The 19,072-nt window shown below is 38.9% G+C and overlaps 1 protein-coding gene across 7 annotated transcripts in view; it reads left to right on the top strand.

The window, feature by feature from the left end:
• The window catches only part of magixb (MAGI family member, X-linked b), a 76,827-nt gene that overhangs the window by 25,282 nt on the left and 32,473 nt on the right, over window positions 1–19,072 (top strand). For all 7 annotated transcript variants that reach the window (XM_081609190.1, XM_081609193.1, XM_017305839.2 and 4 more), the window contains 2 exons: window positions 4,511–4,627; window positions 12,300–12,419. In XM_081609190.1, coding sequence (XP_081465316.1) covers window positions 4,511–4,627; window positions 12,300–12,419 — 237 coding nt within the window. The remainder of the gene's footprint in view (window positions 1–4,510; window positions 4,628–12,299; window positions 12,420–19,072) is intronic.

Genomic DNA, 19,072 nt, shown 5'->3' with positions numbered 1-19,072 from the left:
ATGTCTGGTTCTGGTTCTGCTCTGCATCCCCAGAACCAGAAGACCTGAGTGGTCTGGAAGGTTGCTATGACAACAGCAGATCTTCAATACATTGTAATGCTAAGCTGTTCAGTGATTTATAAACTAACAACAGTCCTGCTGAGCTACAGGGAGCATATGAAGTAAAAAAAAAAAAAAAAATCTAATTCAGCTTAAATTAATTTGAAATGAGTTTAATTTATAGTAACTCTGTCCAGTCATATAGTCAAATCCAGAACCAATGACATTCATTGCAGTTTAATCCCAATTATAATCCAGTGCAGTCAGAAACAGTTGGTCCTTTGATGCCAACTGGGAAGAAGGGAGTCACTGAATTTGCAGCTTCTAAACATCCGTGATGCATAGATTTATTGACTGTGAAAACTACTATTCTTTACTCATATTGGCATAAATAAACTTTCATGCACTTGTAGACGGCTTAATTTGGTGCTGCCTATTTTACACAAACCTACTGTGAATGTGTCATTTCACACCAAAATAGTCTGATGCACAGAGGCTGTCGTCTGTTTACTTTCAGCTCTATTTTCCTTTTTCACTCTCGCAAGAGCCAAATCTGCTGCTTGTAGCATTTTACTGCCGACTTGTCAATGACTCTGTGTTTGAGCGTGCATGTCAAGTAAGCTGGTCAATATTTGGGTTGTCTCCACAATCAGTGATGACACATGACAAAGGGCTTTGCAATATGGTTTTCTGTCAACCACAAGAGGCCTTGATGTTGTGATTCGGGGGCCTGAGACATGGATATCTTTGTTGGCTCTGAACAGGGTAATATGTCACCTGACCGTGGCTCCCTATGGCCTTGGCTTGTTTGATTGATAGCTGATTTGGACACAAGGGTATAAATGGGCACCTTTGCTCCTGGTGCCTCTGCTGCTGGTGGAGATCCATTATCAGCTGTGAAGCCTTCCTGGCCATCCCCGGGCAGCTTGACTGCATGCAACCTGGACAGTGATGGATGTGCTGCTGCTCTGGGTCGGTGTGGCACACCTCCTCCTCCCACTCTCTCTAGAACTATTACTACTACTACAACTCCCTCTGCCCCAGCTTTCAAATACAGGACACCAAGATGGGCTCCCCAGACGCAGGAAGTACAAATAGCAGCGATGCCTTATGCTCACAAACTGGGAAATTTAAAAAGAGTCTTTAGGACAGAACAGACTTTAAGCTACATGTAAAGCTGTCATTGTTTGGGGCGGTGTGTTTACACTGCAAAAACACAAAATCATACCAAATATTTCTAGTACACTTGAAATAAGAGAAAACAAACTTACAAGCAACTTTTCAGCAAGATATATCAGCTTGTTTTAAGTCAATAATTCCTTAATAGTGATAGAAAAATGACGAGTTCCACTGGCGGATTATTTAACTTAGAATATGGGAAAATGTTTTGTTATATTTCAGAGGAAGATTTCAATAAAATAACTAATTACTTGATAATATCCATTAATAATTCCTTAATATTGCTAAAAGTCACTTGTAACAAGTAATTTTTCCCATTAGTGAAATAATCTGCCAGTGGAACTAGTAATTTCTCATCAATATTAAGAAATTACTGACTTAAAACAAGCTTCTATGTCTTGCTGAAGCGTTACTTTTAATTTAGCTTTGTCTTATTTCAAGTTTACGAAGATATTTGGAGCAGAAGCTACACCAAAAATACTTAATATTTATTTGGTTTTTTGAAGTGAATTGTTAAAACTTAAAATTATTACTGACAGAATTTTCTTACGCTGGAAAATGGGGAGACCCATTATGCAAGTTTCACATTTTACATGTTATTTTACTTCCATTTGTTTCTCTACTGCTTCTAAAAAAAATTGCAAAAAGCAAAACAAGAACAGCCAGTTTTTGGCAATAAGTTAAATGTTTTCTGTTGTCTGGGAACCAAGCCGTTTCAAAAACCTCCGGAATGTAAGCCAGAAATCAGTGGAGCCCAGTCCGTTACCTAGCAACCTCAGCAAAGCCCAGCCTGTTACCTAGCAACCCAGAGTTCCAGCACTTTTGGTGAGCTGGTTTTGCTGCTGTATGCACTGTATACAATATCTGCTGGAAAAGACAAGTGTTTTGTTGTTGACTTACCACTTGAAGAAGTTGGAGGCTTCCAAGTTTTCAAAGATGTACGGTTGTATAATTGCACATCTGTTAGTAGCCATTTTGACATGCGAGTGTAAACGTTAATTTGTGGGGCGTGGCCATCAAATTATTTGGATTTAAAGTGACAGGATGCCCTAAGACAGCTCATCCTGATAGGAGCTCAAAATAGGCAGAACTGACGAGACTGAAATCTTATCATTTTAGAAGAATTTTGTGCAAAAACTGTAATGAACGTGTTTTGTATAACCCATACCTATCCCAACCTGTTCAAGGAAGTATAATAGGTCACCTTTAATGCAGCTGTACCTCACACGTTTTAGATTTATAGTCCCAAACATATTTGAAAACTTATTTTTATGCCACTTTGTTTTGTACTACCTCCTAAAATCCCAATGAAATACATTGAAGTTTGTGTATATACTGTGATGATACAGGGAAGTTTCAGGAGGTTTGGCTCTGTAATCCAAGCGCAGTTGGCTCACTGAGTCAAAGAGCAAATTTTCAGGCCTGAACAGACTAGAAAACATCATCTGTTTTAGAACACGTTGAACAAAAGCCCATAATTTCTCCCTAAAGGCAACAGACGAGATTAAATCCTCCTTTACAGGCAGCCTCCATATGTGACCATTCATACTTACATGCAGCTAACCGCCAGACATGAAGTTGAATTCTTTGATATTTTTAAAATCGGTCTGTTACTGGGTAGAGCTAGTGTAACAGACAGGAGGGTGGGGGGTGTCAGAGGTGTCAGGGGTGCAGACAGACAGGCGGATGCCTGCAGGGGTCGCACCGACAGAGTTGTCGTCTGTGAGGGTGACAAGTGAAGATGTGTTCAGCCCATCAATAACAGGAAGTGGGCTGTCATCAAACGCCGTAAAGCTCTGGAGATGTTATTAAGAGATCACAGAAAGGAAACGGAGTCCTGCTGATCCACTCCGACTCCTTCCTATGTCTCCATTAACCTCTGTTTTCTCTATTTTTATACATGAAGGAGACTCGGTTCACAGTCGGGTTAGATGCATAGTGAGGTGTGAGTGTCAGGGTTTAGGTCATAAAACATTGTTTTTAAATCCATCCTAGTAGCAGAAATGATTTGGACACAATCAAAAGCTTGGTATAGACAAGTTACCACCCTCAAAGTATAACTTTTATTTTTATTTGGCCTTTTTTTTATACAGATTGTCTCGTTGAGATTCAACATATGATTTACAAGAGAGACCTGTTTTGATAAAATAAAACAAGATTACAAACACAGCAACAAAAAGAAGTTTGACTCAGTTAAATAAGCTAATAAAATCTGAGCTAAAAATAAGAGCAAGTTTCTTAAGAATTATAATGTGCTCAATAAGCATGCTAGTTTGAAAATTGTTACATTTATTTGGTGTTTATGCTGTATTTTTTATTAAATCGGTGTATCAAAATCAGGGTAACAGCAAAGGATTGTGAAGACAACGTATACATTTTTGTTTATTTGTTCTTAGATTTTTCACTCAATGTCTCACTCCTCATTCCTAACAGATAGATAAATAGGACTGGACGATATGGCTGAAAAGCCTATCATGATATAAGCGTTTCATATTGGTCGATATTGATAAGTATTGATTAGGTTTTTATTGTTTTAAATATCTGAAATGCTGCCAAACTTGTAGCGTGACTGTTTCCTGTTTTATCCACAGTTTTCACTCCACTCCGTTGTTTATTTTTAAAAGTTATGAGGCAAAGTGACGGAACCTTAAACTGCAGTTGCACCAGTTACTCAACAAATTGTTGCTAGGCAACCAAAGAGTGAGTGAGTTGCTAGGTAACCAAAGAGTGAGTGAGTGAGTTAATTCCACCAACCGAAGTTCAGTGAATATTCCATATATTTAATATTCTATCAGATTTATTATTATTGATATTGATTATGTGTCTATCACAATTCTTATGTTATTTACTTATGTATTTATTTAATATATTTCATATTTGGCCCTATTTAAATCACTTACAATATCACACTTCTGTATATATTTTTATAAATTTTATATTGCGTATGGTTACATTTGAATTTATCAGTATTTAACACTTTGGCTGGAGTAGCTATCAATAAAATATATTCTGTTCTTTCCTCTTCTATTGATTCTATTGTTCATCCTTAGTAGATGGATAAATAGATTCTTCCCACCATGCATGAAATTTCACATTTCATAAAACAAGATTGCTTATGGCAATAAACAACTCACAATTAAATCACAATAAACAATATAAAATACCTAAAAGTTGCACACCTAGTAAATTATAAATTGTATACAAAACAACTTAAGAAACTCTGCTAATTTGTAGTGTCTAGTTCTGGTTCCTCCTCTTTACGCCGTTCGTGTTTTGTTTGCCCTCCCCTCAGGCTCCACATTGTGCAAAGATCTCAGGTTATATCTGAGTAAGTGCTTCACACCCGGCTCAGTGGACAGCCAGCTTCAGCAGGTCATCAGAGAGAACCTCTACCTCCGAGCCGTACCCTGTGAGTCTCCCTCTCTCTCTCCATAATTTCTTCGTAAATCTCCGATCTTTCTTCGCCCACTGCTGGTTTGTGTCCTTTATGTCTCCTCTGCATACATTTACACCTCTCATGTGATGTCATCTGTCAGCTCATGTCAGTTTAAGGCTAATATTAAATCGACTTCAACCTGGCTTATGTTCATAATTTAGCCAAGCGTGTCTCTTCGTTTTCATTACCGGCCTCATTAATTCTGTGACAACGTATCTCCTGTTGCCGTCACGTGAATATCCTGGTGCTAATTAGTACTTAAGCATGCAGAACTGTTTTCCTCACTTCCTCATGTCGAAGCATGCTCCGCTAGGTGATTTGATTTACTGAATAATTCAACTTTGCACGTGAAATGGTCAGTTGTAATTAAATTTAATGAAAATTTAAGTAAAAGGCAACCAGTTTGGGCAGCCAGTATTGCCACAACATGGTTTATTTTGTGTTGTACATTGACTCAATCGCTCCACTGCTCCAGGCAGTTTGACCAGGTGGTGCTAAATCTGAGGGTAGTTGTCTGAAACAGGTTCTTCTAGTTTATTTATTTATTTTGATCCTGCACAAGCAATTTCATTTTGATTATAATGAATAAAAGCATGCAGAGTGGCAGCCAAAGGCAGCTAGTAGTTGTACATCTGTTGCTATCTTAATCCGCTCCATGGTGACGTCACTGCGAACGGCTGCAGGATGTAACAGCTGACTATTCTGACTCTGGAATCGCAATTTGCTTTTTTCCTAATGTAATTTTCTGCCTTGTTTTGCGTTTTTTTAATTTTGCTTTTTACAAGCGGTGATGCAGAGGACACCACCCATCACTGTTCTCTCTCTGTGTGTGTGAGTGTGTGTGTGTGTATGTGTGTGTGTGTAGTCTTAACCTTGTCGTAGGACTGTGGAGTTGCTGTTAATCTCTCCTTTAGTCCAGGAAGTAGGTCAAATGGCACAGTCTGCCGCCACGCCACACAACTCACACGCCGACAGAACAAAGAGCGGTCCAGAACGCACAAGACGGCGTGAGAGAGCCGCGCTTTATCTCTCAAATTGAAGTTTAATTGCAATTTTAACTGTTTTTCATCTTATTACCACACTTTGCATCTACAAGTGGCTGCACAGGGACGGCGCAATCCAAATTAACTCCACCGCTCTCTGCTTTTTTTTTTTATAATTAAAATGAGCAAATCAGATGAAGGCGAGCCAGAGAAGGATTTAAGGAAACAGTGCCCTGATTTTAATTATTGATAAAAAAAAAGGAGTTGTTTAATCCGTCTTGCTTTATTGTTGGGAAACTTTACGAACTTCCTGCCATCTCTCGCCGTTTTAATTTAGTAAGAGTGACAACGAGGCAGGCTCGGCCCCCTGGGTGTGTAATCCCCTGATCTCCTGAAGATGACACAGTAAGATGCTGTTGTTCTCCTGCTCGCACCGGCGCAGCCTGATCCCCACGCAGCACAGCCAGCATCACTTCTCATTTCAGACCATACAGGTTTATTTTTTTCCTCTCCTGCTCGTATCGTTTTCCTTTTTCCCCCCTGAATGAGGCAGCTGTGTTTAACAGGAGCGAAAAGCTGAGGAGTTTTCATCAGTGGCTCATTGTGGCCCCCTTCAGGAACATAAGTACGTTTTCCTGCTTTCTTTCTTCACTTGCAGTTCTAGCTATTTATTTGGTACAGTTTGAGTTTTTAAAATAGACGTCCTGCAAAGGAACAGCCTTAAAAATAGTTTAAATTCAATTAGGTGTTTTCAAGGTTTGGAAAGTTCTTCATTTCTGTAAAAAGTCTTTGAAAGTGATTCATATTCAAGCTGAACAGTTTTGTAATAAAGTGGAACATAAAGTTTGATTAACAGCCTAAATTTGTAAAATGTTATTTACAGTTAAAACCAGATATTTTCAGAAATCTAAAAAAAGACATATTTTTTGACAGCTTGAAGTTAAATCAGACTAAACTGTTCTTGTTAGATATGATACTATAATATAATATATATAAAATAATATATTGTCAGATATAATTACTAAAAGATTTCTATTTGCTATACTTGAGAAAATTAACAAGAATATTTTTGAGATTTTTTTGTAACTTCTTTTATGCTGTTTCAAATTCAGAAATACTTTATTGATCCCAAAGGGAAATTAAATATTCTTGTACCTCATATTAACTTAAACTCTTCAGAGTTATTGTAGATAGATACAGGATTTGTTCGAATTGTTTCAATGTAATAAATATTTATGGCTTAATGACTTATTTGTCTGTATATTTGTAATAAAAGTTGTTATAATTGGACGATTTTTTTGTTAAATTAGTGTTTTGTTCTCGGACCAGTAGGACGCATGTGAGACAGTAAAAAGCATAAAGTTTTGCTGTATTTTAGTTTATTTTGTCCCTGTTATGTAGAATATTATAGCAAGACATTATAAACAGCAATAAATGTTATATAATAGTCAGTTAAAACTGTCTTTTTAGTTGGTTTGTGTTGTTTTTATCTCTAAAGTCTGGTGTTGGAAAGTGCTTGGCAAAGTGTTTAGGCCATCAGATCACAAATTTTGTTTATTTCAAAGTTTTCTTTCTCTTTTTGTAAATCTTGCTTCATGCTGTTGTTTTAGAGTAATTCAGGCATCTTTTGATGAGATGATGTTGTTCGATATTGAAGTTGGCACTTATGCAAGAAATAACAGTACAAAGGCTCATTTGGGAAGGCAGCTCGTAAAAATGGAAATGAACGACAGAATTAAGTAAATGCAGGCTGGAGCATCAATAATCTGCAGAGAGGAATTAAATTAAAAGCTAACGTCAGTCAGAGCCAAAGTGACGTTGCTCTAATGGACTTGTGTGCTAATGCTGAGGCAGACTGTGTGGTACTGGGAGGCAGGGACTGGTTTCCAATGTTAGTATCAGTAATCCCAGTATGGAGTCTGTTAAGCTTCCAGCTGCAGGCTTGGCCACTGAGCCAATAGAGAGGCTAATTTAGAGAACGAAAATCTGACCTTACAGCGTCGTTTCCAGACTCTCTGACAAGATCAGCACGAATGTTTTAGGAACAGGTATTTTTTACTCCATTTGCACCTGCTGTTCTTAAACTAACAGGGTTTTGAGGAGAAAAAACTAATATTTCTAAATGACTCGGTTTGATTGGGGAACAAAGATGCAACATTTGTTACATTTTCAGCTGCTACATTTCGCTTTCACACTGCACTGTATCGAACTGAACCAAACTTTTGAGAAACCTGTTCCCCTCCACGCCTGTGGTGGCGCTGCACCAGGGACTGCTGAAGAAACCAACATGAAAACCTCTGAAGAAGACTCTTTCTTCTTCACAAAATGCAAACAAAAGTGGAGAATCATCAGATTGTTGCAGGATTTCTCTTTTGTCTTTGGTAAAACACGACGAGTCATTTCTCCCACTAGCGCTGTAATGTCGGGTTTGTTTTGATTGTAATTACCCAGAATGCCCTGCTTTATAGGCCACTTCTCACTTTTGGATTGGTTTCCGATCCATTCACGTTAATTCGAACCGCAACAGACTTCACTTCACTTCCACCGAACCAAGACCAAGTGTTTGCAAATATGTTGCAGTTGTCAGAGCTCTTATTATTACGTTGTTTAATAACTTAAACAGCTTTAAGTTATTAAAGTTAAGTTATTTTGTGCTGCTTGAGTCCCGTCTGACTCAAGCAGCACAAAAATGTATAAAATCTGCTCAAATTCCTCAGCAAAGCATGAATTAGGTTTTAAAAAATATTCCGTCTACTTCTTTAAATTATAAGCTCATTGAGATGGAGAGAGTTGGATGTTTGAAATAAAACTGACTGATTTCTGATTGTTTAAAAGCTCTCTGAAGACTATAATGTAAAAAAAGCCTTTATTTTGCACAATGAGACTTTAAGTGTAAATTTCAAAGTGCTACAAATTACAATAAAAGCATTAACAATAAAAACTCATTTAAAATTCCAGAATATCTTAAGAATAAGAATATTCTCAGTTCTATTTTTAACAAAACGTTTGGATGACATTATTCCTGTAAAATGTAAAATATTATTTAAGTTTGAATCATTGATGTTTTTCTGATTAAATGGGGAAAAAAATCAAACCTATTTTTAAAATTAACTACCAAAAAAACTGGGGTATTGTTACACAGTGAGAATATGGGGTTGTGCCTCGACTTTGATGAAATTCAGAGTAAATTATAAACCTCTTTTCTCTCTTCATTCATAGAGGTTTTTTTGTGGGTTTCTGTTTTACTTTCCCATCCATTCTTTCATAAACGCAGTTTGAGTTTTGCAGATGTGCCCTTGGATGATTCAAAGCCAAAGTCTCGGTCTGAAGGCTGCTGCGCCTTCATCTCCTCCATGAAAGACGTTTCTAATCGTCTGACTCGGAGATAAGAAACATCATCATTCAACTTATCCTAATGTTCCCCCTGCGGCGTGTCCGCCGGCCCGTCTATGGCCTTTTAGTCAGCACAGGGTTGGTTGTTTTTGCTTTTTGTGTGCGGCTGATCCTGGCAGACAGTCGGAGACGGTTCTTTGTAATTACCTCTTCAATCCCTTCCTCACCCGTGTTGCAAGGGATCAGAGAATGTGGCGCCTACAGGGACAGTCGGGGAAGAAGAAGATGTCAATAATCCATTCTGTCCCCCCACTGACATGTCATATATATATATATATATATATATATATATATATATAACTCAAAGGAGGGTGCATGGATAATGATTCCCTGCCTCGCACCATATCAGCTGGATAGATACTGTGTGTCCTGAAGGAAGGAGAAGAATTACACACAAGTTATCAGATCTTTAATTAGACAAAGACTTGCAGTGTTAGTTATTTTTTTGGGTTAAATTTGAGTTGCACATAATTAGAGGGGTAAATATATTTTTAGAAACAAGAGGTGCAGGAATTACATGAGATAAACATGAACAGGAATCTGCAAAAACACAAAATATTACCAGCTACTTTTGGTCTGGTAACCAAAAGTTAACAGACCAAAAGTAGACTTTTTATAGTCTATAAAAACAAGACTTTTGGTCTTGTTTTTATAATGTAAATGTCTGATTACATGGGAAATAAAGCAAAACTAACACTGGACTTGTCGCAATAAACAATAAATGAATTAATCACATGATAAATTGAAATAATATGTATGATTTATTATTTTTCTATCAAAAACTGGATGACAAACGTCGTTAATCAGGTGTTTTGATCTCAACTAGACCTTTTTTGAAGGACAGTTTTGTTTATAGAGACTTCATAATTCATTTCATTTGTTGTCTCTGTTGTTTTGTTTTGTTTATTTATTTTGGATATTCAAAATGTCTTCCAGTTCCAGTGTGATCTGGTGATCTATTCAATTCACAGGCTTTTATGGATTGATATATAATTGGAAAAATGAACTGCAAAGAATGAATGAATTGATATTTTTACCTACATGAATTGCAGAGTGGGAATTTGGCAAGATAACCTAGTGCTAGCTTATAGTGCTCTTATCTGGGCCTATACTTTAACTTTATTTATATAGCACATTTTTAGCAACAAGGCAGTTCAAAGTGCTTTACATGTATTAGAAAGAAATATAAACAAAACAATAAAACCAAAAGAAAAAGTAATAAGCTAAAAAGTATGAATGTTGGTTGGTTCTCCACGTTTCATTCTAGTTCAGGGTTGCTGTAAGTATAAAACTAAATGTTGGTTCCAGTTGTTCTGAGTTGCTAAGTAGATGGTACTTTCTAAGTTTGTTCTACAGGTAGGTAAGGACATTTCATTTTTATTTCACAAAAATAGTGAATATCGTCAGCGCTTTGCAGTTCATTTTTCCAGTTAAATATCTAAGTTATCTGGGCTTATAATTACTAAGTTCCCACTCGACAATCCGTGTAAGTAAAAATATTATGCTAGGAAGTGCTAGCGCTACCTTTCAAGCAGGAGTGCAGCGATTGCAGTTTTCTGGCCCATCACCGATTACCGATCTTTTAAAAAGCTTAACCTGCCGATTCTGATTTTGGCCAATACACATTTTTTTTTACTTTGAAATGTTGCTCGATATAGCTGGAAAGTTGAGTTGACAACAGTGGGTCACTATTGTTAATTGTAAACGTGCAGAAATAACTTGGTGGGCTGAAACATTTCTCACCGGACAGCAAAAGAGGACAGTGGTTGATTCTTAGACCTTTGCCAACCTAGATGAGATTGGTGGATAAGATCGGCTTCATATGTAAAAATCGTCCGATCACCGATCTTCCAAAGTTAAGGAAATCAGAACCGATAAATCGGTGCACCCCTACATTCAACCCAGAGCCACCGTGTGGCTCACTTTGAGTCCACATGTGCTTCTGTATCAAATAATACTGATGCTGTTCTGTTTGTGCTTTTGACTAAACATCATTGACTAAATCCTGTAATGTGAAAATCTGTGGAAATGTTTGAGGCAGGAAGTATCCTCATATCAAAGCGCCGGACAAATTTAACTCAGGTTTTGGCGAGAAACGGGCTACGAGTGCTGGGCTAACCGCTGGCAGGAGCCCAGAGGGCAAACCGCCAGAGCTGATTGCAAAGTAAACACACTTTGTGCTGCAGAGGGAACAGGACAGAGTGATGGAGGAGCTGCCCAGAGTTTGGAGTCTGCTACCTGTGAGAGCTAGCTGCAGTGTGTGAAAACTGTTTCCCGTCTTAAGTGTGTGTGTGTGTGTGTGTGTGTGTGTGTGTGTGTGTGTGTGTGTGTGTGTGTGTGTGTGTGTGTGTGTGTGTGTGTGTGTGTGTGTGGGTTGCATGCTCAGTGCAGTCCTGCATGTGTCATTGTGGCTGCGAGAGCTGCTCCCAGGACAGCAGTGCATTAATCACAGGTTTTATAGGGTAGCCGGGTGTGACTTCATCCTGCTGGACACACACACACACAGACGTCACATGTGGTCCTCCCGGGGAAGGACGGAGATTTGTCTTTACTTTGAAGCGATTCAGTCTGAAGGAAAGGCAGGACGTGTCTCAAGGTCACGACGGTTGCTCTCCATTTCCAATTTGCAAATTAAAACGACTCCAGTAGCTTAATGGGAAACATAAAAATATGACACATTTCACACTGCATGCCTGTGCTTGCACACAGCTGTGTGGAGATGTGCTGTGTTGAAATGAAGCAGTGAAGAAAAGATCCTGTGTTGTGCAAGATGCCTCACCCTCGCCACTTTCTTCCAGGCCAAGGTCAATGTGAATTAATTATGATGACAGATCGTTGATCATCTAAGTGCTCCACCTTTGCAACGGTGATAGAAACACTTTAAGACTTTCCCAGCGTTTCATTAATATTTGATCTACTTCGTATCGATCTGTTCATAATAAGGAGGCCTTGGTAAATGGTTGCTATTATTACACAAAAGGGCAAAGTTTGGTTTAATAGTGGCTACTCTGTTGAAAACGAATGAAAAACCTGACTTTAAATAATGCCATTTTGGCTTAACTGAGTGTAATTTTTACATTTTTGCATCATTTGTCAAAGCTTGATTATTTATATTTTGCTGATCTGCAGATTGTCTGAACGCTGAGCTCAGATTGATGACCTTTGATTGGAGGAGAGGGGTTTGATTAACCGATACATCATCCATGTCACGGCTGATTTTATATGTAGCCTCATCGCTCTGATGTTTGACATTGTCTCCTTCATCACAGGTACGACCAGGCAGCCCAGAGACGGGGAAATCTCAGGGGTGGACTACAACTTTGTCTCCATTGAGGAGTTTTTCTCCTTGGAGGAGTCTGGAGCGCTGCTCGAGAGTGGGAAATTCAAAGGTTAGGGTAAAAAAATCTGAAATTTTCTCTATTGCAACAACATTTAAAGATTACAGGGATTCAGACCCAAGGAAAATGTTATTTTGTTGAAACCACATTTAGAAAAATGGAGCAACAGTTAGCCAAAATATGATTTAACACAAGGGGAGATATATATTTTGCAGATTAGATTTCTTCTTTTTCAAATTTGCTTGATTTCCTGTTGTATTACACTGCATAAACAAAATCTTACCGAGTAAATAAGTAAAGTAAATAATTCCTTAATATTGATTAAAAAGTGCTTGTTTTATTGGCAGATTTAACTTATAACAAGACATTTTTCCCATGTTATAAGTTAATTTATCTGCCAATAGAACAAGCACTTTTTAATCAATATTAAGGAATTATTATCTTAAAACAAGGCCCTACATCTTGCTGAAAAGTTACTTGTAAGTTAGTTTTGCTTTATTTACATTTTATGAAGATGTTTGCACTACAAACTAGATCAAAAATACTTGGTCATATTTTGTGTCTTTGCAGTGAATAAGGTAGATTTGATACTTAGCATCTATTAAAAAATTGAATTACGGGGCTTCCGGTGTCATGGCGATTAGTATGGCAGCATAGACAAGAGGTCCTGCATCGGTAGATATAAACCCCCCCCTAATTCAAAGTACCAGCGCGCTAAAAGTTTATTTTTTTTCAATAAGAATGAGTGGGGATAAAAATAAGAAGGTTCGAGTCCAGTCTCGGAGCTCAGAAATGCGACACGAAAGCAAAGCTCGCGGAGCACACCCGGTCGAGGAAGGAGAGAAGATGGCGGATGAGGCCTTGCCTGCTACAATTAGCTCACTGAGAAAGGTGGTCGGTGAAGTAATGGCGGAGGGCATGCGGGACCTCAAATCAGAGATGAAGAAGGAGATAGCGCAAGTGAGAATGAGCTTAAAGGAGGAAATTAAAGTCCTATTGAACGAGCTGACAACCGAAATAAATCAACAGGTTAGCGCCGCTATCAACAGGACCGAGGAGATGGGTAAGCGCCTTGGAGAAATGGAGAAGAGCATGGCAGAGAAAGAGAGATGGGACATTGGAGTGAGAGAGGCTATCGTCCAGCTGCTAAATGATCAGAAATTATTTGGGGAAAAGATCACGGATTTGGAAGGACGCTCACGCCGGAATAATTTGCGGATATATGGCATCCCTGAAAATGCGGAAGGTACCTCAATGCAGAGGTACGTGGAAAACATGCTTAAAACTGAACTCAGTGACAGTTTGGACTTAGACAGTGAGAAGAACCTGGGGATAGAGAGAGCCCACAGAGCGCTGGGTGCGCAGCCTCCAGCTGGTGCTCCACCTCGGTCCACGGTGGTACGCTTCCTGAAATATAACGTTAAAGAACAAATCCTCCGCGCGGCGTGGAAGAAGCCTATATATATACAAGAAAAACGCATATTCTTCGACCACGACTATGCTGAAATAATACAACAGAAGAGGAAAGAGTACGCTCCGGTTAAGAAAGTGCTCAAAGAGAAAGCTATTCGGTTCCAAACCCCGCTGGCCAAAATGCGTGTGCACTTTGACTCCGGCGTGATCACCTACAACAGTGCGGAGGAGGCTGCGTTGGACCTGAGAAGACGTGGATTCACGGTGGGGCCGGTGTCTGCAAACAGATCCAAAGCCATCACAGCGGAGACAATCAACAATCTTCTGCCAATGGATATAGTGGGATGGCGACGCGCTGGGAGCACACCTGGCCTGCGAGAGAGCGCACGGGAAAAGCTGAAGGCGTTTCAGCGACCAGGCAGAGAGGACGTCGTTATGGATGAATAATCTTCCTCAACTCCACCGAAGACACTTTTGAGCACCTCATAGCGAGAGTTTCAGGTCAGCTGACCGGTACCATTCAGAGCGTCAAGGGGTGGCCGTCTCTGCACAGGAGTATGGTGAGGACTGTGACTCTCCTTCATATCGGGAGTGATGAAGAACCGATGCAGGTGACTCTTTAATTGACCTTTTCAGTTTCCTTTCTTCGAGTAGGCAACTAAGTAGGGGCCCCACTAGTGGCAGTTACCCCCTACATTAAGAGGAATAAAGGATCCTCTTATTTGGAAGACCTGTTAATTGTTATGTCAAGGTCTGTTATGTATTTCTGTTTTCTGTGTGTTCTGAGGGCTAGGAGTGTTGTTATGCAGGTAGGAAAAAACATGTTCGTGTTTAGAGGATATGCAGTGTTATAATATACAGACTTTGAATGTGAATGGTATAAAAAATCCAATTAAAAGGAGCAAGATCATTTCAAAGTTTAAACGAGAGCAGGTTGATATTGGTTTCTTGCAGGAAACACATCTGTCGAATGAAGAACATGAGAAAATTAAGAAAATGGGTTATAGAAAAACATATTATGCTTCTCACAGATCTGGGAAAAAAAGGGGGGTAGCCATTCTTATACCAAACAGTATCAGGTTTGATTTAATTGCAGAACATAAAGATAAAGAAGGCAGATATGTGCTATTAAGGGGGAAGCTGGAACAGGAAGAGGTCACCCTATGCAATATCTATGCTCCCCCTGGTAGTAGCATTGACTTTTTTAAGGAGCTATTTAGTCTTGTGGCCGTAGAAGCAAGTGGCACATGTATATGTGCAGGTGATTTTAATTTACTCTTAAACCCAAAAATGGATACGACTAGCAGTGAACGAGGAAGGACTCGCTTAGAAAAGCAATTCAAAAAAATCCTGCAAGAACTGGGTCTTGCGGATGTATGGAGATCTTTCCATAAATATGACCGTGAATTTACCTTTTACTCAACGAGACATAACATACATACTAGAATTGATTATTTTTTTATGTTCAATAAGGATCTTCACAGAGTAAAAGATTGTAAAATAGGACAAAGAGACATTTCCGACCACTCTGGTTTAACTATGAAAATTAATTTAACTAGAAGCACTAAAAACACATTATGGAGGCTTAACACAAGTTTATTAAATAGTATGGAATTCAAAACAGAAATGGCAAAAGAGCTTAAAACTTACTTAGAATTTAATGATAATGGTACAGTTAGCCCTACAATTCTTTGGGATGCAGCCAAGGCATATATTAGGGGTAAAATAATTGCAAAATGTGCTAACTTAAAGAAGGTCAGAGCGAAAAAACTAACTGACTTACAAGAAAATTTAAAAAGATTGGAGCAGCTGCATTCGATTAACAAAAGCCCTTCCTTACTGGAACAAATGAGGCCGGTTAAGCAGGAGATTCACAAAATTTTAAATGAGGAAATTGAAAAAAAACTTAAATATATGAGACAAAGGTATTATGAGGCAGGGCCTAAAGCTTCTAAGGTGCTTTCATGGAGGCTCAGGAAACAACAGGTGGAAAACACAATCTATAAAATTCGGAATCCAAAAACTAACAAGATGATTAATAAACTTGAAGAAATTCAGAGATCATTTGAAGAGTATTATGCAGCTCTGTACACACAGCCAGACAAAATGGATAATCAAACAATTCAAAAATTTCTTAACTCCTTGGATCTTCCATCTATAGGAAAAAACCAAAATGACAAGTTAATGGCAGAAATATCAGCTGAGGAAGTTGACCGAGGGATATCCAATCTTAAGACCAATAAATCACCAGGCTGTGACGGTTTCCCTCCGGAGTGGTATAAGGCCATGAGGGAATCTGTTCTCCCACTATTGAAGGCCTCCTTCAACTACACCCTGGGAGGGGGCGCTCTTCCACCATCATGGCGAGAGGCGTTTATATCGGTCATACCAAAGGTGGGGAAGGACAAAACGGATCCTAAAGGGTATAGACCAATTAGTGTATTAAACATAGACTACAAACTATATGCTGCAATATTAGCCAAGAGATTAAGTACCCTGATGCCTTTCCTGATAGATGAGGACCAGACAGGTTTCATTGGTAATAGACAAACGCATGATAGTATAAGAAGGGCCGTTCATATTATTGATCATATAACTAAAGAAAAATCAAGTGCAGTCCTTCTCAGTTTAGATGCCGAGAAGGCATATGATACTGTAGGGTGGGAGTTTCTGTTTCAAGTAATGAAAAGATTTGGGTTCTGTGATAGATTTATCCAATGTATAAAAAATGTGTACTCTTCACCAAAAGCAAGAATTAAAATCAATGGAAGCCTCTCGAATCAAATAACATTACAACGAGGATGTAGGCAGGGCTGCCCTTTAAGCCCACTACTCTTTAATCTTTTTATCGAACCACTGGCTCAGGTTATTAGGGAGGAGGCTGAGTTGGAGGGGTGACTATAGGGAATGTGGAAAACAAAATATGCTTGTACGCAGATGATGTTTTAGTAGTAATTAAAAACCCTGAATCTGGTATTCCATTGCTTATGAACATCCTGGAAACATATGGCAGACTCTCAGGCTATAAACTCAACATACAAAAAACCCAAATTCTGACCCTTCATTTTGTTCCGTCAAAAGTTAATAAATAGTTATCAATTTAATTGGCATCAATTACAAATAGAATATTTGGGGTTATACTAACAAAAAACTTGGCTCAATTATATGAGGTTAATTACAAACAAATAAATAAGAAAATATATGAGGACCTGGAGAGGTGGAGCCTGCTTCCCCTTGACCTTGGCAGCAGAATCCGAACAATAAAGATAAATGTTCTTCCAAGATTATTGTACATGTTTACAGCTCTTCCAGTAGAGGTTCCAGCAAAACAATTTAGGGAGTGGGATATGCATTTTTCAAGGTTTATATGGAGCAATAAAAGGCCAAGAGTAAGATACTCGACCCTGCAGATGCCTGGGAATCGGGGGGTATGGGTCTACCTTGCCTAGTGGATTATTACTTGTCTGCCCAGATTAGACCTCTGGTGTGCTGGTGTAACCCAGCCTATGAGGCTAAATGGAAGGATATAGAGCTTTCCTTGTTGGACGTCCCTATACAGTTTGTTCTGGGGTGCCTGGATGGGCTGCCCCAGGTATACCAATTACAAAATCTGTGTTTGAATCTTTCTTTGAAAAGGTGGGCAGAGGTAGTTAAAAAGTTCAACCTCCATAAACAGATAGGAGTATTGAGTTGGCCGGCGTACCACCCACGTTTCCTCCCAGCATTGATGGACCACAAATATAGAAGATGGGCGAAACAGGGAATCACTGCATTCTGTAATATAATTAAAAACGGGGAGTTGGTAAAATTTGAGGATTTGTGCCGGACTTATGACGTGGGCAGAGGAGATTTCTACCGTTATTTGCAGGTCCGGAGTTTCTTCAGGAAAGAAATCAAAACTTATGACTTGGATGCAGAGCCAGGAATAGTGCAAATATTTGTGGATTCATACGCTGGTAAAAATACAAAAGGCATTATCGGCAAACTTTATAGAAATTTATCATCTATGAATAAGAAATCAACTGATTATGTCAGACAACGATGGGAAAAGGAAGCAAATGTAATAATTTTACCGGAGATCTGGCTGAAGATTTGGAGGAACACTCTGTCCACCACAAATTCTCTAACATGGCGCGATTTCGGTTGGAAGAATCTAATCAGATTTTTTATTACGCCAAAGCAGAAATCGAAGTTGGATGACTCTCAGACCTCTTGCTGGAGGGAGTGTGGTGTGGCCTCTGCAGACTGTTTTCACATCTTTTGGGACTGTGCACAGTTGAAAGCATTCTGGAAGGATGTTAATCGAGTAATCTATGAAATTCTGGGTATATCTTTAGCCCTCTCATTTTCTCCTATGTACCTTGGAATACCCCTGAAGGACTAGATAATAAGGACACATATATGTTGAAGATATTTCTGATTGCAAGCAAGAAGGCGATTACTAAATGTTGGCTCCAGCCTAGACCTCCTACCCTGAAGCTTCTTGTGAATATCATAAACTTGATATACAATATGGAAATGTTGACATTTACAATACGTCTCCAGAAGGAGAAAGGAAAGAGACTGTGGGAAAAATGGGATTATTTTATAACCAAAAGTGTGTAACAGTTGATGGTTGTGATTCTACATCACTTAGACAGACACCTGGGAGCTCTCTTTTGTATTTCGTCTGTGTAATTTTATACTGTGAAATGTCTGCATAGTGATGGTCATCAGTATGACTAGCTGCTACCTGTCCTAGCCTTCATGTTATAAGTGTATGTGTTTTATAAAAACAAATAAAAATAAAGTTTAAAAAAAAAAAAAAAATTGAATTACCCCAGACTCCTAACACTATTTCTCTCTATACCATTAAGTATTGTTAATTTGATTGATTATCTGTATAAAATTACCAAATTAACACAATAACAAATGAGATTCACAGAGTCAGCAATTGCCAGCTAATCAAAACCCATTCGTCAGCGCATATTCTGACATCAGGTGCTGCTCAGCTCATATTTCGGTTCTCCTGCGAGGGTCAGAGCCCTGCCTCTGATTAAAACCCTCCATACATTACTATCCATAATTTATGAGTTTAATGGGACCAATAAATGTCATCCTCACCTGCCTCACATCTGACATTGACATGCACATTGCCATCAGTGTCAGCAGTATCAGCCGCGCTGTAGCCTGCAGAAGCTGCAGTAAATGGTGACGGCTGGTGACCTTGCTGTTTAGCTCGCTAATCTAATATTTCCCCTCAACCCATTTGTATCCCTATGAGCCAAATGGGAGGAAGGTGGGGGTGGTAC

The sequence above is a fragment of the Poecilia reticulata genome, chromosome 7 (assembly GCF_904066995.2).
Source record: "Poecilia reticulata chromosome 7, P_reticulata-male-v2, whole genome shotgun sequence".
NCBI classification, from domain to species: Eukaryota; Metazoa; Chordata; class Actinopteri; order Cyprinodontiformes; family Poeciliidae; genus Poecilia; species Poecilia reticulata.
Note: the sequence above shows the minus strand (reverse complement) of the source record. Positions and strands in the feature narration are given on the sequence as shown.